Source organism: Vulpes vulpes, chromosome 4 (assembly GCF_048418805.1).
Source record: "Vulpes vulpes isolate BD-2025 chromosome 4, VulVul3, whole genome shotgun sequence".
Lineage (NCBI taxonomy): Eukaryota > Metazoa > Chordata > Mammalia > Carnivora > Canidae > Vulpes > Vulpes vulpes.
Genome location: NC_132783.1, coordinates 19,621,324 through 19,649,268, shown reverse-complemented (window position 1 = coordinate 19,649,268; position 27,945 = coordinate 19,621,324). Strand labels below are relative to the sequence as shown.

Sequence of the window (27,945 nt, the reverse complement as noted above, 5' to 3'; positions counted from 1 at the left end):
AGAGGTTTTTCTTCATCTATAGATTTTTTTTCATTTTTTTAAAATGGTGAATTATATTGACTGATTTCAAAATGAAACAACTTTGCTACTACCACCTAGAATAAACCTAGTAGATCATGAGATGTCATCCATTTTTTAAAATATTGCTATAATATTTTTGCTGATGCTTTATTAAAGATGATTGTGCCCATTTAATGAAGAATATTAGTCTTTAATTTTCTTTAATTTTTTTCCTGTTTTTGGTACCAGGCTAATTTGGGACTCAGAATGTTTCGGATGTGTTTTCTCTCCTCTGTCTTTTTGGAAATTTATATAGGATTGGTATTACGTTTCCTTTTAATATCTGATAGAATTCACTGATGACGTCTTCTGAGTTTGGAGCCATCCAAACTCTGGGGATTATTTTAGCTTTTATTGTTCATGTGATTCTCCTATCTCAGCTAGTTTCCACCTATATATGTGCATGTCAGGACTGGGTCAAGAACTTGAGAGACCCGTCTGCAGATTTTTAGTACAACTTCCCTCTGTACAATTCTCTTCTTCTTGGTATTCAGCTCTGCTTGTCTGATTTAGCATCCCCAATCCATCTCTGTTTCCTCAAAGGATTGAGACCTCTAGGCTCTGTTATTGTTTCCCATCCCCACCTCTTCACTATGGCCAAGAAACTCACCAGGCAGTAATGGAGGATAATTATAGGACTTGCATCACTTTTGCTTCTTCTGTCGGGGATGAATATGTGAGTTGCCTATTATTATCCAAAGTCTAAAAAATGTTTGTTCACAGTCTACTTTTCTAGTTGACCTCATGTGGATAACTAAGCTGATTTCTTTTACATCCTTTTACATAACCAAGAAGAGAAGTTATTTAATACTATTTTATATTTATGTATCATCTTCCAAATTACAGCCAATATTATTTTTTAATTTGGCAACAAAAGTTTAAAAAAAATCTAATGAACAAATATTTGAAGAAATAGAAAAATGCCCCACCTTTGGTGCTCAGTCCAAGGTTGACACTATAAAGATTTTCTTTTTTCTTATTCTTTAATACATAGAGAGCAACATTATTTTTTAAAAAATGAGATTGCAGGTAAAGAGCAAAACTTCAAAATTAGTTAAAATAGAAGCGATTCATTGAATTGTTTTATATCATTTAAATTTGTGTGAAGTAAAATTACAATTACATTTCAAAGAGATTCTAAAACCAAAATAAATAAAATTTTAATTTACCACAACTTTTAAAGTTTATAGCTTATATCAAGAGATTCCATGTTATAAGAGATTAGGCAGAGAACTAATTAGGTTCATTTCATTCTTATATAAATATAACCTCTAGGGACTGATATGATTTCTCTAAAAGAAGCAGCATCCAATTCTAAAGAGATAGACATTATTTGACAATTTAGCTTCCCATGAAATCCAGTAACTTTTGTTTCTGATTCTTCTTTCCTAATAGAAACATTTACAATGGAACACTAAATTCATTTATATTGAAATCACTACCATCATCTCACAAATTGTTATCAAATTATTAGATTAACAATCATGTCTTTATCATACAATACTCAAGGCAGAGGCACAATAAATTGAGAATTGTTCAATTATAATTATATTTAGTAGTAATGGCAGGAACACCTGCTCAGAGCAGGACCTCATGAATTGCAGTTTCCAATTATATAACTTTCCAGCTGAATCTAATGTTATAATCAAAGAGTTCAGTAACTGATAACATCATCGAAACTTTTTCATTTAAAAATAAGAGCGTGGGGCAATGGGGTGACTGGGTGATGGGCACTGAGGGGGCACTTGATGGGATGAGCACTGGGTGTTATACTACATGTTGGCAAATCAAACTCCAAAAAATATACAAAAATAAATAAAAATAAAAGCAATCTTACTCAGAGTGTCATATTTACTATCCATGCTAAACTACCTTAAAAAGGAGCCACCTTTCTCTCTAGCCAAGCAATATTCAGTACTAGGAAACAGGAGCAATATTTTATAGCAGGAAGGACTTTTCTAAGAAATTCATAGTGGGAAAAATTTAGTTACAATGTGAATGATGAAAGAAAGGAACATACAGAAAGACAAAAACATTTTGGCTTATTTTGATAAATATTAATAAGCAGGCACTTTCACTAAGAAATATATTGACTTGGGACTCCTGGGTGGCTCAGTGGTTGAGCGTTTACCTTTGGCTCGGGGCGTGATCCCAGAGTGCAGGGATCGAGTCCCACATCGGGCTCCCTGTATGGAGCCTGCTTCTCCCTCTGTCTGTGTCTCTGCCTCTCCCTCTCTGTGTGTCTCTCATGAACAAATGGAATCTTTGAAAAAAAAAAAAAAAAAAAAAAAAAAAAAAAAAAAAAGAAATATATTGACTTAAAATAAACCATAAAATACAATGGGTACCTTAGACAAGGAAGGAAAACAAATACCACTTTGTTGTTAAATGCAAAGCATAAATATGATGGTGCTGATGGATAATTTTCCAGGATATACAATATTTCATGCAGTAAATCACATTTGCTTCCTCTATTAAAGCATTTAATGATATTATGAATCTCTACTCTTCAAAATGCTAGAATTTTCAAAACACTTTAACATTGTCAAGTAGTCCCAAACTTACACGCAGGCAAAAAAGGCTTCTGCTTTGGCTCTACACTTTAGAGAACACACATATCAGAGACAAATTAAAGGAATAAATACATTTACTAAAGAACATATGGGCAGCTCTGCACATGGGAACCTGCTCCCAGTGCTGGCAGGATATGACCTGGAACTCCAAACATCCTCTCTCATTTCTGAAACTATTCAGACCCCAGAGAAATATTTCTCACATCTTAGCCCATATGTCCTTGTAACAACAGGTGACTGCATCTGAACACCATGAAGATTTGTGGGCTGAACTGTTCATTTGCCAATATCAGAAATGGGCAATGCTTTAGCTGGTTGGAAAAAATTGGGGTGATAGCAGTGCTTAGGAAAGAAAAGGGGTAATTAATTTTATTTTATTTTTTTTAATTAATTTTTATTGGTGTTCAATTTACCAACATACAGAAAAACACCCAGTGCTCATCCCGTCAAGTGTCCACCTCAGTGCCCATCACCCATTCCCCTCCAACACCCGCCCTCCTCCCCTTCCACCACCCCTAGTTCGTTTCCCCGAGTTAGGAGTCTTTATGTTCTGTCTCCCTTCCTGATATTTCCCAACATTTCTTCTCCCTTCCTTCCTTCTAGATACTAGGATTCTTGAATAATGAAGTACCATTTCATAGTAGTGTCAAGCATCTGTGTTCTTCCTTGAATGTGTAACTACTCATGAATTAGTATAGAACTCACATCAGTTGCAGATGGTGGCTGAAGAATAGTTTGCAATATTCCACAAATCATTACTCTTAAATTTAAATATAAGTGGAACTAGATGCAAAATGCATGAAGCACAAAATAAATTGTTTCACTAGCAATTAAATGAACATTTAATGCTAGAATTGAAAATGCTGTTACTTTAATCAAAATATTTAATAAAATGTAAATAATTTTTCAAAACAAATTAATATCAACTATATTTAAATAATTTTGCTTTTTATCATTTAGATACTTTTACTTTTGAATAGTTTGAAAGAAAAATAGCTATTTAAAAGTACATATAGAGGCACCTTGGTGGCTCAGTCAGTTAAGCAAGCATCTGTCTTCATTTGCGGTCATTATCCCAGGGTCCTGGGATCAAGCCCCACGTTGGGTTCCCTGCTCGGTAGGGAAGTCTGTTCTTCTCCTTCTGCCCTTCCCCCCCTTCTCATGATCTCTCTCTCAGTCTCTCTCTCAAATAAATAAAATCTTTAAAAATAAGATAAAAGTACATATAAATGCTATAATGCTGTACTGAAACTCAATAAAATCCAGAAAGTACACATATTTTAGCTCTGTGAATTTATATAACCTGTGCATGCCCAGGTAACCAGTATCTAGATCAAGAAAGAGAACATTGTCTGCACCTAGGAGTCTCATTTTGCTTTCTTCCTGTCATTATCCTTCTCCACAAGGTTAGTTATTATTACAACATTACAATCTCTTCCTCTTTTCACATAATATATAATATCAATAATTATGGGAGTAATATTTCCTTGTATTCATGGGTCCCACAAGACTCAAGAGGATTATACAGGGCATATATGCCTGGGAGTGGGAATCACAGGGAGCATCTTACAATTTTGCCTACCATAGTAGGCCACCATTTCACATGCCATTTTATAAAAAAATAAGTTCTTCAAGACCATACACATAATGGGTGATAAAACTGAGACCAGAATGTAAGTATTCTAATAACAACAAAAAAAGCCCAGTGATCTTTCTACTCTATTAACCAAGGTAGACACTGTTCATGGTCTTCTGAATTTCTTTCCATGTGTCCATATTTAGCACATTTTAAATATGGCAACTGGAACTAACAATTTTAGGAATATGAGGATTTCCTTTAAGAAATGATTGTATAGGCTTTCCACATTAGAAAACTGATACTTTCACTTGATCAGACTATGGTCAGTAACCAGTATGCATATTGAGTAACAGATACTTTTAAATAATTCTGCATTTTTGACTCCTCTGAGACCCGGAAAACCCAGGTCAGGCACTGCTAGAAAAGGTATGTCCGGTAGAGAGAAGAATGGGCTCATGTCTCTTGTTTTAGTCTGAATTCATATTACTTTTAGTGTTTGTCCCTGACTTGAACCATCAAGTGAATTAAAGGACTTCAGATACTATGCCCCCTCAAAAATAGCTTTTTGGCAATCATGACAACTAACCTTTTTCTGTTTAAAATGTTATAGGACAATTTTCTAGGAAATTTGCAACAAGAAGCCTGGACTGACAAGGATGCATATTCCAAAGTGTGGCTTGAGCAGTGTCCTACTAAATGCCACATACAAAGTATACGTCAGTTTTAAATAAATATAAAATAAATATTCTTTACTTTTTATTGGCAGAAGCTTTGCTCCACTTAAGAAAAAATAAGCATCATATGAGAACCCAGGCTCCAGTTGAGGATACACGGATGGAGTGGGGTTTTGCTTAATGTGGAGGGTAGAATCAGATCCTCCAAGTGGCACTTCCAGCCTCATTCTAAAAGAATCTACCCAAAGGAAGACTTGAGGCACTGCCGAGACCACTGGAACCAGCTCTTTCATCCCACATGAATCCTCGGTCATTCTAGTCTGCCAAAATAAGAAGGTAATAATTGGGGTAGGAGACAGAGAGCCAGGCACAGAGAATTCATAACAAGTCCATTGTGCCAAGATGCAAAATATGCTTACATATCTCAGATACTCCTGAAGCAGCCTTGGAAAACACTATCCACTCACCCTCATCTGGAAACCACAAGTGCTTCTTATAGAATGTTCTGTGGCTGAAGCTGGCAGTGGTAAGTTTCCACATAGCAAAGAGAGTAAATAAATGCAGTATTTGCTTTTTAAAAAGTTAACTACCATTACTGATTTCCAACTGCCGTTAGAAACACACAATTGTCAAGAATTCCCTGTTTGAGAATTCTCATTCTTCTATTTTATGAAATCTATGACATTAATCTGCTTAAAATTATTAATCAACATAACTAAAGCATCAGAGTAGGCATAAGAAAACTTTTTTGAAAATAAGTAAAGCATTGTTGATATAGTGTGGTTCTTTTTCCCATTGATTTTCATTCTCTGCAGTAACCATAGACTTCTAGAGTTTAAAGGAATCATTTAGGCCTCCTGTGCCCTTTAGAGATCATCTGAAGATCATTTAGGCCTCCTGTGGTCCTTTTTTAACTGAGCATTTAAAAGAGATCCAGAGATGTAAGATAACTTACTCAAGTTTATAAAACAAGATTGTGATATATCCAGAGGTAGGACTTGAGTCTCTTGATTCTTGTGTCACTAAATCAGCATCAGGGTGTAGGAGGAACAAGCTTTGCAAAGAATGTCCAGGCCTCAGTTCAATTGAGGACCCCGTACTCCACCCACCTTGCATCCTTTTACACTGAATAGCTAAATGATATTTGAAACTGCCCATTTTCAACTGTGGCCCAAGCACATCTCCCGTAGTCTAAACCCCAGTCCCTCTTTCTTATTCTCTAAGTAGATCTCAAAGCCAAGGTGACAAACCTGTCTTACCATAGCTCTGCTAATTCTGATTCTGATGTGGTCGGCAACGCCAGCCTCCAGGGGAGCCTTTTAAGAGTCTGCCAAGACAAGTCTGTCAAAATTGTATCCCTTTAGGGCGAGTTCTGAAAATGTTCCAGTTCTGAACAATTTTCCTAACTGTTAATTCTGTATAAGATACCAAAACTTCCAGAGGATTTCTCTGCAGTTCTCATTAGCATTAAATCTTGCCATTATTGCTTTAATCCCATTGTTTTTAAGTTTATATAAACCCTTTTGCTTCTTCTGCTCATTAATAGCAGAATTAATACAATAATTAATATCTTTTGTTTTTCTCTTAGAGATTCCCACTCAATGATCCCCATCTTTGTTTTTGTTCAGAAACCCTTGCCCCCATTGGTCACAACAGGGGTGCTTAACCTGAAACTTCTGGAGACCTAACAACTGCCAGAGATTGTATGCAAAAAAATTAGCGTATATGCATGTTTGCTTTAATCTAAAGAATTAACCACAGCTTTTATCAGATTCTTAAAAGAGTGGCATCTAGAAAAAAGTTGCAATTGATCGTTCTATAAAATCAGACCCACAGAAGTCACTCATTTTTGCTTCTTTTTGTCCCTCTTTCCATTGGTTACAGCCCTCCCTTGCCTGCTGCCCACACACCTCAAGTACTCATCCACCTATAGCATAGAATACACAAAGCCCTCATCGTTCTGTGGCATAAGTAAGCATCCAAGAGAATTGTTGCTGGTTTAGCTTGAAACTGTATGTTGATGATTTAGTATACAATGATCATGACTCATAGGGACTATGTCTACAGAACAATAAGCCCTGATTGATAAGTAAAGTCAAATCATGGATCATGGACTGAACACATTCTGGGATGGGTCATTATCTTGGTTGTTATGCATTATGCAAATAGTCAAAATAATATTGCTAAAATTAGAGAGCAGAAGTAGCTCTCATCAATGGTTGATGCACCAATATAAAATTAAATTGAGGTGGAGGGTACAGAGAGAGGGGGAAGGAAGGTGGATAGGTTACTCAAGAAAGACTGGGTGGCAGTCATAGAAGTACACTATCAAATTAAGCCAGTAAATAAAAGTTCTGCTTTTTTGATAAAATATTCCCCAGTTATGTGCTGTTCTTATGGACTACCATGCTGGGTATATTTTATATGATTCTAATTAACTTTCAAAGCAATTTTCGGAAAGCAAACTGAGGAAAGACTGTGTATAAACTGGGAATTTGCTTATTTATTACTTTGGTGAATGTGCAGACAGCTACTATGTTTCCCCAGTAGAAACTATTATCAGCTCTGTATCATTACAATATCACATGACACCCCAGCCAAAGGGCTTTTTAAAAATTTACTTCATAGTGAAAACAAGAACAGCATGAATAACTTGTTGATATATCAGTGACTGATTAGTTACCCAGTATTTAAGAAACCAGTTATGAACATCAGTATCTGCTGATTTTGTTCATAACAAAATGTTTGTTTCAAATTTATTTTTTCAATATAAATCCAATGTAATGAATCATATACCTTATACAGACAAATATCAGAAAGTAACGGTAGTTTTATCAAAGTTGGACAAACACTTCACATTTTGAATGTTGCTAGTAGGTGAGAGATTTTGAACATTTAATGAAGTTCAAGGTCACCTTCCAACAATGGGCTATGACTGAGGCCCTGGAATTTTTTAGTTCTCCATGATGCTACACCAAAACAGCAGTTACAAAGATTTTTCATTATGTGTTGCCAAATGCCAGTCACTGGACACTGCTATTAGAGGTAAAGTTGGGATCTCAGTAAGTTTTTAAGGGGACCTTGATATTCATTTTGTGATATTTGGGACAGAAATTTAATTTTTAGTGTTCTTATCTGACTCATTGTAGTCAGCAAAATAAATATGCAGTTGATTTATGAAAAATTTAAAAATCCTTTAATTGGCATTGCATGATATTCTTTAAACAATAAATGGATTTGAATGCAGGCTAAATATAGAGGGCATATTTTACGTTGGTTCAATGGCTACAGTTCCATAGTAGGCATAGAAAAAAGATCATTTTGCTACTACAGACAGTGTATACACCATAAGGTATTGGATTACCGTGCAATGATGAATATTTCCAAGACTTTCAGCTTTACTGAACATCTGCTTTTCACAACCACATTTTAAGGGGAAAAAAAAATCTAAGAGACAGAAAAACATACAAAATCCCCAGGACAGGAAAAATTTCCTTCTCATCTCCTCCATAAACCAGCACCAGATTCCAAATTGAAACCACTGATCATGTGAGGATATTTTCAATGATGTTGCTCTGCACCAGCCTCTTTGTGAAGCATAATTTGGGAGTGAAGGTGAGTGTGGTTTGGGGGACACACTACAATAGTCAGAGTTTCCAAAACAGCACAGAGGGAGGCTGTTCTTCCCCCCTCTTCTTCCTCATTTCATGGATCAAGCAGGTCCTGTTTCATGTCTAAGATGCACACATCAAGTTCTTAGTCTCTTGCTATGTAAGGTGATTAAAGAGTTGGATTCAGCCAGACATAAAAACCTGCAGGCAAAACACTGGCCGTCAATGCAGTGGAGATGCCATGGCCAACCTGCCCTTCCAGGGATGAAAAAAAAATGCATGCTTGTCTTACTTAAAGTCAAGGGATTTGCCCCTTCTTTTCACAGATTGTGAAGCACTTTCCTGAAAAGTAGGGTGCTCTGTCTACTTCATGTTGAGAGTGAGAAGATGAAAGCTTATGTAGTAGTCCCTGTAGACATAGGCTTATCACACATCTTCCCTTCATAGTACAGGAAAAATAACCCTGCCTGAGTCATCAGGTTAGCTCACTGAAAATATGTTCCCTTTAGATTCAGATTTCTTGAGTCACCTATTCTGAAAGGTCTATCCTGTTTTGTATGTTTGAGAGATGTCATTGAGCAGGAAAGTCTTATTTTTCATTATTTGAAATAATCATCAATATAAAATCAGAACAACATTCTATTATATGTTTACTTCCTATTCTGTTAAGAATTTAATTATCTTTAAATACTAACATTATAATAGTTATACAATCATATCAGTGTGGGATAATGACCCCCCCAAAAAAAAACAAAGAAGAAAGAATCATAGAACAGAAGTTTTTAAGCTAAAAATACCTTGGTGGGTTGCTCCCGAACATCCTGCTCACCGGTACCCCGGGGGTTGGAAAAACCACACTAAGCAAAGAACTTGCATCAAGATCAGGACTGAAATACATTAATGTGGGTGATTTAGCTCAAGAAGTCTGATCAACAGATATCATGGAGTCTGGCAAGATGGCTTTTCCCAAGAGCATGCCGAAAGATGCACAGATGATGGCACAAATCCTGAAGGATATGGGGATTACAGAATATGAACCAAGAGTTATAAATCAGATGTTGGAGTTTGCGTTCCGATATGTGACCACAATCCTAGATGATGCAAAAATTTATTCAAGCCATGCTAAGAAGGCTACTGTTGATGCAGACGATGTGCGGCTGGCCATTCGGTGTCGTGCTGATCAGTCTTTTACCTCTCCTCCCCCAAGAGATTTTTTATTGGATATTGCAAGGCAAAGAAATCAAACTCCTTTGCCGTTAATCAAGCCATATTCAGGCCCCAGGCTGCCACCTGATAGATATTGCTTGACGGCTCCAAACTATAGACTTAAGTCTTTACAAAAAAAGGCATCAACTTCTGCGGGAAGATTAACAGTTCCACGGTTAAGTGTTGGTTCTGTTACTAGCCAACCAAGTACTCCCACTCTTGGTACACCGGCCCACAAACCATGTCAGTGTCAACTAAAGTAGGGACTCCCATGTCCCTCACAGGGCAGAGGTTTACAGTACAGATGCCCACATCACAGTCCCCAACTGTAAAAGCATCAATTCCTGCCACATCCGCAGTTCAGAATGTTCTGATTAATCCATCATTAATTGGGTCCAAAAACATTCTTATCACTACAAACGTGGTGTCATCACGAAATACTCCCAATGAATCATCAAATGCATTGAAAAGAAAACGAGAGGATGATGATGACGATGATGATGACGATGATGACTATGATAATTTGTAATCTAGCCTTGATGCTGTAACCTGTAAACTTGGTCTTAAATCCATTGTACTGAGATTAAACGTGCATGCTGGGTATTTTCAAGTTGTGTTGTAGAAAACTTAAATGGTATTTAATGAGTAAATATAGTTACCCTTTCCTATTGAGATGTTGGGTTTTCTTTAATAGGATTAGTAATGGTTATTCATTAGCCTTTAAGTGTGAAAAATAAAATTGTTGTTCATCAAAAAAAATAAAAATAGCTTGGTGATCTCCAAATTTAGACCCTGCATTTTACAGAAGATGGAAAAGATGATTGCAAAAGTTGCAGGGCTTTCTCCTGTGTCATTATTGTTTTTATTGGAATATTCCCAGGAACACACAAACATGTTTGGGGGGTCTTATTATAAAAAAGAAACAGCCCCACATCCCTTCTATTTCCCCTTAAGTATCATCATATTTCTTGGCTACTCTCACAGCAAAACCTCTGAAGAGCGTTGTCTGTGGAGTTTTTATGACTTTCTCATCTCAAAACCTCTCCTCCACTCACATCATTTCCTACCACAATGTTCAGACTACTTGTGCCACAATGTTGTGACCACCTAGTTTTTTATATTCTATGATTTATGTAAAAACAAAATGGTTATGTATTAAGAATCATTTCATAAATACCTTTTTCATTCAACCTATTTATATGATAAAAAGTTTTTTTAAAATTTATCGAATATTTACTATATTGAACACTGTTAGAAACATCAAAAGAATACTTACAATAACTTTCCCAAGTAAATTTTCTTTCTATTTAAAAAAATAGGGATACCTACTAAGATATAAGGACAATTATCAATTATGTCCATAAAAGCAAAATGACTATATATATATATATATATATATTCAACCAAATTAGAATAAAGGACTAAGGGAGGTACAAAGATGACCAGTAAGCTCAGGAAATCTTTCTGAAATAGGTGAATTTTGAGCTAGGACTAGAAGGAAGTAGTCAAAGGGAAGAAAAAAAAAACTTCTTTATGGAAATCTGACATTAAATTCCCAGTATTGTACTTCTCCATCTTCACTCAGTTAACTTACACTTGAAGTTTCCTCAAGATTCAACTTCAACAGCTGAAATGTCATCTGTCGATCCTCCCCTGCCCTATCGCTCCACTTTATATATTGCGTTATATTCATCTCATAGTGTATCTGTCTCCTCTGCTGGAATGTGCATTCTTCTTTCTCTTTCACCCATGGTGACAACCTAGCAGCAATCTGCACTTAGTAGCTGTCAACTAATATTTGTTGTGTGACCCTTAATGCATACAACAACTCCAAGAGGAAACTATTATTATTAATATTAATATTACACAAGAGAAAACAGGAAATTCCTGAGGTTGAAGAGTTCTTAACTATTAGGAAGCAGAGAGATGACTTAATGTCAACCCCACATCAAACTCAAGGTTTTAGGACCTGAGCCCAAGCCTATTCTACTATCTGACGTTGTCTTCACAGCAAGTATTGCTGGAAATAGCAGATACCTTATTCCAGGTCTGTATAACCTTATTCCAAGGTTACAGGCAGGGATTAGTAAATAATACACAAGAGACAGAAATCATATTGATTTGTTTAAAGCACAGAGACCGTAATGAAAAGTAATGGAAACTGTTGCTTCTTCTCATATTTAGCCATAAGCATGATACTCACTCTCTGACCTCTTTCTGGGTGACCTCAATGACCTCCAAAAATTCAGTTATGATCTGTATACTGATGACTTCAAAATATATATATCTCCAGCTTTTATTGCTCTCATGAGGCTCTGAACCACATATCCATCCGCCTACCACACATCTCCCTGGATGGCCCTATAGGCCACTTACCCTGATGGGGATGCTTTTGAGTCTCCATGTATTTTTAAAGACGATCACATTTTAAGAGTTGCACTGGATCATTGTGTTCTTGAGGAAATTCTTGAGTTGGATAACACAAGTTACAGAAATCAGTATTGCTTATACCTGATGGGACACTTAATACATCACTGAAATCCCACTCTAATTTTCCTTGCTTAATTTTCAGGATATCCCTTGTTTAGCTACATTGTCTAACCACATCCAGCTACTTCTTTTCCCTGACCATGCCCACACTTTTACACTGCAATGTTCCCACCAAGTTATTGACATAGATTATATGTCTGTTTGCCCTCATTCTATCAGTGGTTTCCAGAAAAATGGAAATCCCACTAAGTATTACAATAAAGGGATTTAGCATAGAAATTGGCTTATACATACTCTGAAGGCCTGAAAAAGCAAAAAGAGGATGCTGAAGTAATCCAGACACATCTGCAGGAAATAGTTCCTCTGGGTCTCAGAGAAGAAAATGGTGGAGATTGGGAATATCAGACTCAAGGAGCTTGAGAGAGAGGCCCATTGAGAGCTGCTGGAACTCCAGGACCTAAGAGGAGCCCTATAAGAATTAGACTTAGAATCCTGAGGATCAGTTATAGCACAGCTTCTGTTGCTACCTCCATAGGGGGGTGATTGGTGCTCAAGTCCTGTACAAAATGGGACATTGGAACTCATGAATACTTGGCTTGAGTCAAACCTATGTCTGTGAGAAACCAGTGCCTGATGTTCAAACCCTGCACAGAACCACATCGTCCAGTCCTCATTTCTCTCTTTTGCATCCTATTTTATACACTGCTGCCAAAATGCTCTCCCTAATAGCACACCACTAATCATTCCATACCCTTTCCTAAACCCTATAATCATTCCCTGTTGACTAATGGTTTAAATATATACTCTTCTGTCTGGTGTTGAAAGCCTTCTGCAATTTACTAGTCTTTTCCACTGCTACTGTGGGTGCTCTCTGTGTGCTCACAGAATCTCATCCTTGTTTAGAAATGCAGCAAATTTTCTATATTCAACACCTGATATCTTCAAATCTCAGCCTCACCTTGTCCCTGAATTCATTACTGAAAAACAGCATCCATATGTGCAAAAATCACCTTGGCTTTCATTTCCAAGGGATCAAAACCACAGTGAATGAAGTTGCTGTTACACACTTAAAACTTTGCCTAGTTTCATTGAAAATAAGGAGTTTAATTTTATCCAATTAAAACTTATGTGACAACTAAATGCGTAACTAAGACTGAAAGAACTGACTTCTGTCAATGCAAAATTTTTACACCTTTTTTGATTTTCACATACCTGGTTGACTGGTTAAAAGGAATAATTTCTAAATTCTCAGCAACACAACAGCTAAGATTCTGACTATTTGCAGAAATAGTCAGTGGAATTGCAGTTTACTGCTTGTGAGTCGTATAATTTCAGAAAATTCCAAAGCAACGTTTTTCCTTATTTGCCCTCTGAGTTGCAAAACTAGCTTTCAACAGGAAAAGAAAAATTGCTACTTACCCTTGAAAGGTGTCTCTTTTATGTGTGAAAACACTAAGGTGAAAATGTCAAATATTTCACGTTTCCTTGAGCCTTGTGAAATCTGAAAGGATGTGAGATTTTCTTTTAGATTATTCAGATTGGACATATGGGAACATCTCCTGGCTGTGTGGGTACCTCCTGGTGCTGCCCTACCATTCTACTTTTTAAAAGGCAAATAGTAAGATTCTGTTCTTCCCTGAAAGGTATAAAATTACTATTATTTTCCTTTATGTAAAAAAATAAGAATTATCCTGAAATTCTCAATTTATGATAAAACGGGAAAATCTTACATGACAGTTAATTGCTTAAAGCACTTTAAATCAAATGTCTTTGTATAAGTTCCAGATCAACTTCTGAATAACGAGAATCTGAACGCAAGCACTCTGTTTTTATTGCTAAGAATTTGCCTACATATCGAAATTATGTCAGCCTATAACTTGGTCAACTTCCAGAGTAAGTCATACATTCATTTAGCTTACCTTGGGTGCCTACCTGCCACCTGCTCTATATTAATGCATAATACCTTATGTCATTTCTGGAACTTTTCCAACTTATACAGGTCACAATGACAATACACCATTCCTTTGGCTGAACACTTGTTTGCGATGATGAGCTACACATGTCGGCTGATACTGCCAACAATTTAATGCTTCAGTTCCTCCTGTACCCTTGAGTAGATGGCATCTGGTCTGAATTTTGAGTCCCTTTGAGGATGCATGATAGGTAACTTTCATCTGGATCGCAGAGACACTTGACCAGCCAATTAAGTATTCTGAAATCCAGGAAGTTTATGTAGGTGAAGATAATTAGTCTTAAAAATAAACTCAGAATAAAAAGTCTCAGGAAGTGGAAACTAGCCAGGATCCCATCTAATAAAAATAAATTGAGTTGAATTTTAAATTTTTGGAGGTTTAAAAAAATCATTTACATAAAACTTTCCTTGAGTTTGAGATTATGTTTTAATAATGTCTGTAAAAGCAATGTGGACCTACCTATTGCAACTCCACTTTGAAGAAAATGGGTATTTGATATTTATTATTTAAAGATAGAAAAATATTTTAAAATTATATTTTTCCAAACTTACTCTTATTCCATATGTAATTATTTAATCTATTTTCACACTATTCAAATAAAGCTACATTACAAAAATGGGAGAGGAAATACATATTCTTGATTTTCTAAACAAGATTTTTGTTCATGAATTATAATTCTGAGTAAATGTTTCAAGCTGTATATTCTTATAGATTTCACCATTGAGAGATTGCATAATATAAAAAATGAATATTCCTAATGAGAATTATTAATTCTTTTCTTGAGTTGGAATTAGGCATTTTGGTCATAGTATAGATGTTTGTTCTGTGTTATAACTTTAGTCTGAAAGAACTTCTACTTTTAATGACAGAACTAATTTGGGAACATAGAACTTGTCTCAGAAACATGATGCCTATATGAACATTCATAATGCTACTTTTTATGCTATAATTCTGAATTTTTGAGAGAAAAATGTTATAGGTTTCATAGTCAAAATCAAATGGCATCAGACATTGTAGCTGAATTAAATATTCCGTAGCATATAGTATAAAATATTCACCATGCAGAGTAAACAACATACACTCAGTAAGAGGAATAGACTGAAAATTGGGCCCATGAGGAGAAAAGAGCTACTGGGCTAATTTGTAATAAAAGATGCAAAAGTTTCATACCTGGAAATGATGACTATCATCAAGTCAAGAATTAGTCTCTCATCTAACTGAACACCATGACAGGAAAAAGAAAAAAGGATAAAGCAAGAAGTGGAATGTGAGAAATAGAAACATGAAAGTACAGTTTTAAATCACTATCAGATAAAATACAATTGAAGGGATCCCTGGGTGGTGCAGCGGTTTAGTGCCTGCCTTTGGCCCAGGGCGCGATCCTGGAGACCCGGGATTGAATCCCACGTCGGGCTCCCGGTGCATGGAGCCTGCTTATCCCTCTGCCTATGTCTCTGCCTCTCTCTCTGTGACTATCATAAATAAATAAAAATTAAAAAAAAATCCAATTGAAATTAAGACCTATTTTTTTCTCATCTTTCGAAAGAAATAAATATCTGGAGCAGAATGGGAGACTCTGAAAAAGATTTTCCTCCTGTTATTGACATATTTAAAGTTTTTATAGCCTGTCCTCATCAATGAGTAGAAGGAGTGCACCGGATTGCTTTGGTGCTGTGCTAGATCACAACAGGAAACCAGTTAAAGTCTTGGCTTTTAGATTCAATAGCCATATTCTCATAATTATTCGTAAATGCTAAACAGCCTGTGAGGTAGCAAATTGGGAGACAATCTGAAAATGATTGATAATAATAAAATAGTTAATAGGATGTTTATTCAATTAGGCATAAGGGTATTATATAATTATATTTAATTCTAGCAGATTAATATGAAATATAGAAGTAGATATTATTGTGACTATTTTTCAGATAAAGGAACTTAGATATTAACAATACTTAAGTTTTCAATTTTCTTTCATGTATCTTCTACTCATGTCACACCAAACATCATTTCCTAAATACCTTATAGCCTTGAAATTATTTGGAATGCTCTTACATTCTTTAGAACATCCTTCCCATCATATGTGGTATGACATATTATAATTAAGATGTCTTTCAAACTAACAGTGGACTTAGAAGACCTTACTTCTGACTGTAGAAATTTAGATTTAGACCTAATCACAGCAATATAATATAGACCTTTTCAATAGTGAATGAGAAATACACACTTCTGCTGGTAACCACATAAAGCAAATTTTTTTCTCTTTCATTTTGTCTGGAAAACACTCTAAAAACCACAGAGGTTTAAACATAAGAAACATCTGAGAAACCACCATCAAGAGCATGTTCTAGTTTTTTAATAATTATACTAGCTAACATGTGTTAAGTGCTTGCTCCATTCCAGGCATCTTTCCAAGTGCTTTACATATATTAAGTCTTTTAATATATGACCACCTTATGAGGTGAGTATTTATTAGCTCCATTATGCTGATGGGGAAACAGAAATAAAGCCACATGCCACATGATCACATGGCTGGTCAGTGGCAGAGCCAAGATTCAAATGTAGGCATTTAGTTTCCAGATTGTGCCCTCTTAACCATCATGTATGGCCTCTTTTCCTACTGACATTAATTTAGTCAAAATAATATTTCCAGAGATTCTACTACTAATAGAGATCCATGGTCGACAATGTAGAAGACATAAACACACACACAGTAAGTATTGAAAATAACACCTATTTAAGTACCTACTCGTGTGTCAGGCCCAATGGTAGATTACAAAGGCTTAAGCCAAAATTTCTATGTCATAGAGTAAAACTATCCTCTCCAAATTAAAATGATTTTATTTACATAAAGCTCGGTGCCTTGATCAAAGTCAACATCTCACTGTGAATTGTATGCCAGGTCTCTCCAACTCCAAAGCCGATGGTTTCTTCATTATACTTTGCAAGAAGCAGAAGAAATAGTTCTATTTAAAAATTATTCCAGGAAATAAAATGTAGACAAATAAAATGATAAAATATTTGAATACAGATTCAAGGCAACAGTGAAAATTATACCATATTACATTCTATGAAATCTTGATGGCTAACTCCCTCCTCACCTTCAAAAAAGTTACACACGCGCATATATATATATATATATATATATATATATATATATATATATATCCAATAGGGGAAAAATTGTTCTAGTCTATTTCCCTACAATTTTCTTTCATGTATCTTCCATTCATGTCATACCAAACACTATTTCCTAAGTACGTTATACCCTTGCAATTATTTGTAATGCCCCTACATTCTTCAGAATATCCTTCCCATCATGAAATACTATTCATCTGTCAAGACAGTTAACATGTCACCTTCTTGAACAGTACTACACCAATTTCTCTAACATAGTAAGCTGGGAATTATTATATGAAAATTATCATACTAGATCATATATTTTGCTGTATATATTTGTCTCTTACCAGATTGTTCCTTTATGCACAAACCATGTTCTTTTGCTTATTTTAAAATATTTTTCGTGTTGACTCATATCTTTGGTTTATCTTTCCCTGGAATTAAAAGATCTATATTATATTTTAACTATAATAGGCATAATTTTAAGACTTCTAAGAATGTTTTAACATAGATTTTAGGGAAGTATGTCCATTTGCTTATTTTTATGTCTTTATTTTGTGATTTTGTTCTTACTTTCAATAACTATTCCAGTTTTTAGTCTTTCATTCTTACTTTCAATAACTATTCCAGTCATTAGTCTTTCCTTACTGCAGATTTATTAGTTTCTACATTTAGTTGCTAGGAATATTTCTTTCTATCATCTATAACTTTTAATTTTATTCATCATTCAACAGTATTTATTGAGCAAGATTTTTGGAAACAGCAGTAATGAATTAATAAGACTTGCTTTTATAAAGCTTATATTTTTATTCTGTGATTATATGCGTGGCTTTGTGCTCTATATCTTCTGTTAGCCTATAAAGAGTACTAAATATCTTTGTAGCATTTTCTTTTGGTTCTTATTTTGAAATATTTTCAGAGATGTGAATTTGTTCTGAACATTCAAAGAAATACTCTATTTCCTTTTTGTACGTTAATGTGCACAGCTCCTAGCTAGATCACTGGCGTCTACCATCTTTTCAACTACCATGGCTCTTCTGCCCTTATTAAAATCTGCTCTTTCTCCTACTGCCTAATTGTGAACACTGTATAGAAACCAGTATGTGATAACAAATTCCCTAGTCTGTACTCCTACCACAATACTTCCTAGATCTGTTCCACTTTTCAAATACATAAAGCATTACTGGAAGTCCCTCCTCGGCCTCATTGCTCACCATTGCTCATTGCCCATTGCCCCAAGCCCTACACAAACTTGTCTAGCAGTTTCATTGGATGTAGAAAGAAAGACACAATTGTGAAACAGAGGGGCTGGATGAAGGAAGCAGCACTCTGGCTCTCCTGAGAAAACACCATCCACACATTAAAAAGATGTTTTTCACTCTTCTGGTTGGTATATTTGAATTTCTGAGCCAGTGCACAGACATAGAGAGAATGAAGGGATTTCTAAAATCCTTAAGTCAAATGGTTAGTTTTCTAGAAAGATGAGCTCCATATGGGATACACATTGCCTTGTGCAATCTTCTTCGAATAAACCTGTTGTTAATGAACACTTTCAGATTCTGGCAATGAATTGATTTCTATCTCTAGTCTTTATTATGAGTGTTTTCATCATTACCTATATCTTCATAATTAGTTTTGTGAGAAATTAGGAGAGATGGTATTACAGCCTACAAGAGAGAACCCATTTTAAATCTGAAGTCTAACTATTACATTTTAAAACTGACACATTCAAATTCTCTGATTCTCATTATAACAATTAACCTTTAAAGCCAAAAAAGAATGTTGATTAAATTATGAGGACTAAAATTTTTCTGTATATGATATAGAGAACCAACGGAGTAGAAATGGGTGGGTTTCAAGAACTGCAAGGGCCTGGGAATAGTTTTACTTTAGTCAGAAGCTAGCCAATTAGCCTATCACAGTTGCATGCATATGAGTAGAAGACATGAGAATCCTGGGTCAGACACAAAGAGAAGTTTATTAGCCATAATATTAGTAACCAGAGTTATCATCACTTTTGTACCAGTTTCCTGAACTTCAGTTCCCAAAAGGCAATGTAGCAAGAGCCAGATGCATGCATCAATGGTACATGTGGTAAGTCATGGTACAAAAAAGGAACCCCAAGCTTAGGAAACACTAATATTTTGTTATAGGCTAAAAGCAAGTGTGCCCAGGCTTTTCTCCAGAAGGAGATATTATCTTTATCATAGTAAATAGTAAGTATGCCTTCCCTTTGCTATGAAAGGAAATACTAGAACTTCCAAGACTGCATTATATAAACATCCTTGAAGGGATAATCAAGCCTAAAAAGTTGTCATTAGTTGTGTTTACAAGATGTACACAAATACAAGAGATCCATGGAGAATTGTCTCAACAGTAGAGAAGAGGAAAGAAAAATCTATCATTTTAAAAACTATTATTATTATCCAGGTGCAGCAAGAGATATTTTATACGTATTATTTTATTAAATCTTCTCCCACGAAGTACGCATTATAATATTCATTTTACAAATACATTAAGCAATTTTCCCAAGTCACCAATTTTCTAAATGATACAGTCAAGATTTGAGCTCCGATTTATTTATCTCACTCTACTACTCTAAAGTAGAATGTCCTCTAAGTTGAGATTTAAGAAAGTAAAGCTTTTTATTTCCTTTTTTTATTTTTTTAAAATATTTTATTTATTTATTCATGAGAGACACAGAGGCAGAGACATAGGCAGAGGGAGAAGCAGGCTCCCTGCAACGAGCCTGATGTGGGACTCAATCCCTAGACCCAGGATCGTACCCTGAGCTGAAGGCATTTGCTCAACCGCTGAGCTACCCAGGCATCCTAGTAAAGCTTTTTACAGAAAAAGTATGTTCTCACATCTTCAATTAGGAAGTGACTAAAAGTAAACGATTACTCATTACAGGATTAATAGTTTTCTTTAAGTTTATAAAAATGTTTGCAAAACAGTTGCTTAGCTGATGTTTCTAGAGGCTTCCACCCCAGAGAAAGGATAAAGCTGAATGACTTAGACAGTCTCATTATTTGAGTGACAAGGAGCAGCTGGAGGTTGCCTCTTCTACAAATTATCCTGAGCTCAGTACCTTGGACATCTCCCCAAAGTGTTGTTTGCAGCTTATGCCATTATGCATGTTAGCATTGTTCTAGGGAATAAAAAATTCTATTCCTTTCCATTCTTGCACTGAAAAAACAGGGTATTACCATCATCACTTGAAATGTTCTTTTTCATATCCTAAATGATAACTTTGAAATGTTTCTTGAATAAATCTATATTTGGGGTAAAGAATGAATGTCCAGAGATATACTTCACCCTATTTAAAGTAAGTCCTTCTTAACGTATATCCCTTATTTCTTTCTCCCTGGCATTTATCACTAACATATTAAATATTTTATTTTATAGCTTGTCTGCCTTCTGTAATTATAATGTAAGCTACACGAAGACAGGTATTTTCATCGTTTATCTTTATGCCTACAATAGCCTCCATACTTAGAACAAGCCTATCACTGGAAACTCAACATACTTCGTTTTAATGAGCGAATATAGACAGATGGTTCTTGGGCAGTTATTTAGATGTCATACGAATTATTTCTTATTTAATCTACAATCATATTCCAAATGTTATCAGTAGTGTATATGCCCCCAAATGGGCATATACATATAATGACATTGGTTCTCTTTTGTTCTTGAATCTGTTTCAGATTCCAGAAAATAGAAATGTGAAAAAGACTCTATCATCTCCATTTTGCAAAAAGAAATGCGTAGAATAGAAGTAGAAACCGGCCGGCTGTTTTAATATTGATTATCTACACCCAGCTGTAATTTTTGCATCTCCTCTTGAGCCTGACCTACTTGTCCCCAGGTATTGCTCTGCTGGTGAAAGAGGACACGTCTCTTAGATCAGGCTGTTACATAGTGAAATAATCACCAACAGATGGTGATAATCTGTTACCAGTCTAATGGAGATCCCTGAAGATATGCTGGGAAATGAAGTTTTCACTAAGGACACTTGCTACTAAAGTACAAAGTGAATAAACAGAATATCCGGTACAGCTGGAAGGGAAGCTGCTTCTGATTAGAGGAGAGGAATACACAGCCAGTTTAAGTTCCAGTGGCAAAAATCACTCTACATCAATTTCTGTATCTACGCTTGACTTTTAGCCTTGTTGACTATTCGACCACTTACCCCACTGTTTCCTGAGCATTGGATATACTTAGTGACAGCTGTTGGGTCAAAGACACCTAACACATGTGGACACATACACCTTGGCCTGTCTAAGAGAATTCATGCTCTGTACTTTTGGAGCAAGGGTCAGGACTGCTCAGATTTATTTCTTTGCTCATTCTTGTGGTAGGATATATAACCTGGGTGTTATTAAGGTATGGGAGATGTTTAAAGAGGCTTTTTATTTGTGTGGTTGAATTTAGCTACTATCTGTTACAAACATTAGTAAATGTCACTTAATTAAAAACATCATGAACTAAAACTGCTGTATATAAACTTGCTACTCATAGTCTGTAGACCGGCATTGTCAGCACCCTCCAAGAATTCATTAAAAATGCAGAATTTCAGCCCCACCTCTGACTAGCTAAATTGAAATCTGCATATTTTCAAGATCTGCAGTCATGGGATGCCTGGGTGGCTCAGTGAGTCAGGGCCTGCCTTTGGCTCAGGGCGTGATCCTGCAGTCCTGGGATTGAGTCCTGCATTGGACTCCCTGCATGGAGCCTGCTTCTCCCTCTGCCTCTGTCTCTGCCTCTCTCTCTCTCTGTGTCTCTCATGAATAAATAAATAAAATCCAAAAAAAAAAAAAAAGATCTGTGGTCACACCTATTCACATTAAAATTTGAGAAGCCCACTGTACAATATTTTCACATGGCATTACAAATTACAAAGAATTCTAAAATCAAGGTTTGAAAGGTGAAAGGATAAATCAAAATACCCCACCATAATATGATGATGTTGCTGTTCCCCAGAACTGATCCTTGGTAAATTTCCCAATCTATTTATCAGAGTGGTATCAATTCCAATGACCCAGATCCATATATTCAATCAGCAGACTGTCTCAAATATTTCTATCTACTCATACACCTTCTGTCAAGCCTAACTTCAGTGTATAAAAAATGAACTTACTCTTCTTTTCCCCACCTCCCAATTTTTCTTCATTATGTCCTGTATCTTGGTGAATCGTTTTACCACTCACAGCACCTGAGCAAGAAAACTTAACATGTATCATGGGTTCTTTCTTCTCCTTATCTTTCATATCTATCTGATAATTCGCTATTCCTCATTCATTGTATTTTCAAAATATCATCTCCCTCTATTCCAATTTGTGCTGCTATTGTTTTAGTTCAGGTCTCCATTGTTTCTCAGATGACCCCAATCCTCTAAAATTCAACTAGTCGGGAACCCTGGGTGGCGCAGCGGTTTGGCGCCTGCCTTTGGCCCAGGGCGCGATCCTGGAGACCTGGGATCGAATCCCACGTCGGGCTCCCGGTGCATGGAGCCTGCTTCTCCCTCTGCCTGTGTCTCTGCCTCTCTCTCTCTCTCTCTCTCTCTCTCTCTCTCTGTGACTATCATAAATAAATTAAAAATAAATAAATAAATAAAATAAAATTCAACTAGTCAATTTCTCATCCATCTTACTTTCCTCTGGAGAAATTTCCAGATCATAAGTCTGATTATGTCATTTGATTAAGCCATTAAAAATAAAACCTTATGACCACTCATTCCTTATAAGATTAACCCCTTAAAAATCATCTCCAAATTACCTTTCTAAATTTATCTTTGGCTCCTATGATCCTCGGACTCTTCATCCAACTTGTGGAGCTGCTTGGCATTCCTTGCACATGAAAGGTTCTTTAGCAATCAAGTCACTTTGAAAAGCTTTTCCATCTACTCAAATGATTCTCCTCCTTTTTTCTGCAAGACTTCAAGACTAAACTCAAATGCCTTCATGAAAATAACACAATAGGAGAATTTTCTCAACTACGTATTTGGTAGATAAATTGAAACTTACTGTTTTTTTGGGGATTTTTTTGGTTTGTTTTTTAAGCTTTAAGAATATGACTTTTCATATTCTTTCAATAAAAAGTAGAGTCTCTTTTTTTCACTCCTTGAATCTGAGTTGGATTTCTGACTTACTTTGCACGGTAGAATGCAACAAAAGTGACAATGGGCCAGTTCTGCACCTCAAGGTACTTGGCATGCTTTCATCTCTGCTCAGAGACATGCAGCTGCTCTGTGAATAAGCCCAAGGTACCTTGACGGAGACTGAGACTAACTGTGTCACCTGAAGACTTTCAAAACAACTTAATATCAACTGACAGAAACCAACCCAAATCACCAGAACTGCCTATCCAAACTATAGCAGACCTTCTGACTTAGAGGTTCATGAGAAAAAACATAAATGCTTATTGTTTTAATCCACTGTGTTTTTGTGGCAATAACTTAACTGATACAGATACAAAAATTTAAAATAAACCTTTAGCAGGGTTCAGCAAACTATGGCTGCAGGCCAAGTCTGGCCCACAGCCTGTTTTATAGTATATAGTACAACCCTTGAAATAAATTTTTTTTTTACATTTTGAAGAATTGTTAGAAAAAAAAGAAAGACAGACTATACATGTTCTATAAGGCCCATAAAGCCTAAAATATATGCTATTTGGACTTTACAGAATAAAGTTCACTAATCCCTGAACCATAATAATGAGTCATCTGTGGTATTGGTGAAGGGATAGAAACATTGACCAATTGACAGAATGGAGATCCCAGGGTGAATCCACACACATATGGACTCCTGCTATTTTTTTTTTAAGATTTTATTTATTCATTCATGATAGACAGAAAGAGGCAGAGACACAGGCAGAGGAAGAAGCAAGCTTCATGCAGGGAGCCCAATGTGGGACTCGATCCCCCGATTCTGACTCTGGGATCATGCCCCCAGCCAAAGGCAGACATTCAAACCCGGAGTCACCCAGATGTCCCTGGACTCCTGTTGTATGATAGAGTTGATATGGCAGATCTGTGAAGAAAAGATAGAGTTTTCAAAATACAGTCCCTAGATAATTGGTTATCCACATGAAAAGAAAGAAGGAAAAAGAAAAAAGAAAAAAATGGGATCACTTATAAGTAATTTGAGGCTAAACTCTAAAGATCAGAAGGTAGTGTAGGAGAATATCCTTATAATCTCAAATGAAGAAAGATTTCTTAAATAAGACACAAAAGCATCAAAATAAAAACTGATAAAATTATGACATTAAAATGTAAGACTTCAAGTTATTAAGGCATATTGTATATTGTAAAGTAAATTAAAAGACTAACCACAGAGAAGGAGAAGATATTTCTAACACAGGTAACTAACAAAGACTACTGTTAGAATAAATAAAGAGTTCCTACAAAGCAACAGGTTAAAAAAAAAAAAGGAAAACTAGGGAAAAGAATTGAGCAGGAACTTGACAGAAGATAAATTCTGATGGCCAACAAATATATTAAAATGTACTTAACTTCATCAACAATAAAAATAAAATTAAAATCACAGTAAGGTATATTGCAAGCCCACCATATAGGCAAAAATAAGGCAGCCGACAAATCAGTCTTAGATAGCTGCAGTGGGATTGCGCATTCTCTCCCGATGGAGTAGAAATTGGTCTAGCCTCTTTGGAACACTGAGATAATTTTGTAAGATTGATGATACTTTTCTCTGCTGACCTAGCAATTCTAGTCTTTGCTATACATCCTCGATTGGAGGATCTAGTGTTGCCTCCGGGATCACTAGCATCAACATCACCAGAGAACTTGTTAAAAACACGAATGATTCTGATTCAAAAATTTGGAAAAACATTGCTCTAAACAAACACATCCCAGACGCATGCTCAAAAATGTTCATTGTATTAGTATTCAAGAGCTCAGACTAGAAACAACCCAAATTTCATCAATAGTCAAGACATGTCGTAAACTGTGGCATAATTATATAATGAAATATCATTTATAAAGAATAAGTGAACTTATCATCATGCAAAACATGGATATATCTCAACAATGGAAATTTTATAACAGATCCCCCCCCCAAAAAAACCCTGCATTATGATTTTATTAATATGAAGTTCAAAAATAGGCAAACTAAGCATGATGGGGGAATGTAGGTATAGATGGGTTTTTTGAAAAAGCAAAGGAATTATCATCATTAAACTCTGTGAGGGAGTATCAATAATAAGAGATACCAATGGCAGTGGAAATGTTCTACTTCTTGCCCTGGATAGTAATTATATGGGGTTTCATTTCACAACTATTTCTAAAATATACACTATTTTTCATGTACTCTTAAAGATACATGCTATATCACACAGGAAAACACACACATTCTATTTATAAACAAAAATCTGAGGATGTTGCAACCTTAATTTTAGAAATAATGCGTAACAAGTTATAGGCAAAACATGGTTATCTATATGAAGTACTCTGTAAATGTTACCTGTCATTATCATTATTATATTACAATCATTAGTTGAGTAGATCGAAGTTTTAGTGCATTGCATATAAATTCTGAAATGTTTTCCCTTCTGCCTCAAAATATTTTCAAATTACCCATTATATTAAAAAAAAATCACCTAGATCTCAGAGTGAAGAGAGGAGTAAAGATGTCCATGGGTTTTTGCCAAATAACTTGTTAGCTGTCCCTTTTGGGAAATTATTTTATTTTTTCAATATTTTATTTATTTATTTATGAAAGCCAGAGAAAGAGAGAGGCAGAGACACAGGCAGAGGGAGAAGCAGGCTCCATGCAGGGAGCCCAACGTGGGACTCAATCCTGGGCCCAATCACACCCTGAATCAAAGGCAGACGCTCAACTGCTGAGCCTTGCAGGCATCCCAGGCAACTGATTTGAAAAGCCACTGGGCAGCCCGGGTGGCTCAGCGGTTTAGCGCCGCCTTCAGCCCAGGGCGTGATAGTGGAGACCCGGGATCGAGTCACACGTCGGGCTCCCTGCATGGAGCCTGCTTCTCCCTCTGCCTGTGTCTCTGCCTCTCTCTCTCTCTATGTCTCCCATGAATAAATAAATAAAAATCTTAAAAAAAAAAATAAATAAAAGCCACTAAGCAGCAACCACATTGCAATTGCAGGTCACAGAAATGAGTCCTGTTTCCAGCTTAGCTCTGATACTTAGTAGTAGATGATAATAAATTTACAGGTGGGCTGTAAATAAATTTACATCCTGTTAGAATGACTAGAGGGTAAAAGGAGGGTGAAATTCGACATTGGGTTAGAAGCTTCACCAAGTAAGGCCTGGTATTAAAGGAATACCACCAGCATCTGAAAATCTCCTAGGTTAGGTACCAGTAAGTATTCAATCTCCTTAGTGGAGCAGATTCACTAGAACCTTTAAATTAAGTAATGGAAACTTTGATAGATTTTTCCAACCACTCTGCCATTTCCTTCAGCGACAATATTACTCTAAAGACTGGTGAGTCATAGGCTGCCCCAGAGCTAACAAACAGAGGTTGTGTGTGAAAGGATGGGAGTCTGGACACAGGGCCAGACATCAGAGAGGTCAAATCCCAAGCGAGTGGGTTTCTACCTTAAGCCAACTCTAGTATTACCTACAGGCAACATGCAAATCATTAGGTAATTATGCTCTCCTCTGTGGTCTGTGAGAACAGTAGAAGTACAGTGCTAAGTTCCACTATAGAAAAGATTACATAACCTTTGGTGTTTAAAAATAGCATGAAACCACCAAGCAAAAGATGACATAACACATGTTCTCCCACCCCTCTCCCTGATCATGGCTTTCATACTGTAAAAGTCATTTGCTCTGCATTCTCTATTTTCTAGAACAGAAACACTAGTTCTGGATTGATGTCTTGCTCCAAACAGATACTAGGTATTCACATTAAAAACAGATGGAGGGATGGCAGGTTCATCTGCTCATCAAAAAAAAAATTTTTAAGAAAGAGAGGAAGAGAGTGCTTGGGTGGCTCAGTCGGTTGGGCATCTGCTTTCAGCTCAGGTCATGATCTCAGGGTTTTGGGATCAGGACTCGTACTGTGCCCCCTGCTCAATCGCTCAGCAGGGAGTTGCCTTCTTCCTGTCACTCTCCTTCTCTGCTTTCTCTCTCTCTCACACACACACACACTCTCTCTCTTTCTAGCTTTTATTTATTTTAAGAAAGAAAGAAAGAAAGAAAGAAAGAAAGAAAGAAAGAAAGAAAGAAAAAGGAAGGAAGAAAGAAAAAAGAAAGAAGAAGAAAGAAAGAAAGAAAGAAAGAAAGAAAGAAAGAAAGAAAGAAAGAAGAGAGAAAGAAAGAGAAAGATTGCAAATGGAACGTAGAAGGAGAGAGAAAATCTTAAGCAGGCTCCACGTGCAACCCAACACAGGGCACGATGTTATGACCCTGAGATCTTGATCTGAGTCAAAATCAAGAGTTGGATGCTTAACCAACTGAGCCAGCCAGGTGTCCTTAATTTTCAAAGAAGATACAGAGTTGTTATGGGTTCTATGTTTGTGTCCCCCCCTAAACTCATATGTTGAAGAGTTAACCCACAATGTGATGGTATTTGGAGGTGGGGCTACTTTGGGAAGTAGCTAGATTTAGATGATGTTGTGAAGGAGGGGGCCCTTTAATAGAGTTACTGTCCTTATAAGAAGTCAGAACTCTC

At 36.1% G+C, this 27,945-nt stretch overlaps 1 protein-coding gene across 1 annotated transcript; it reads left to right on the top strand.

Annotated features, from left to right (window-relative positions):
* The first annotated feature begins 9,308 nt into the window (after positions 1-9,308).
* On the top strand, positions 9,309-10,375 carry LOC112907387 (transcription initiation factor TFIID subunit 9-like). The gene is given in 2 exon segments (XM_025982609.2): positions 9,309-9,933; positions 9,936-10,375. Coding segments are annotated over 2 exon segments (792 nt in total). The 5' UTR covers positions 9,309-9,438; the 3' UTR covers positions 10,233-10,375.
* Positions 10,376-27,945: the final 17,570 nt, after the last annotated feature.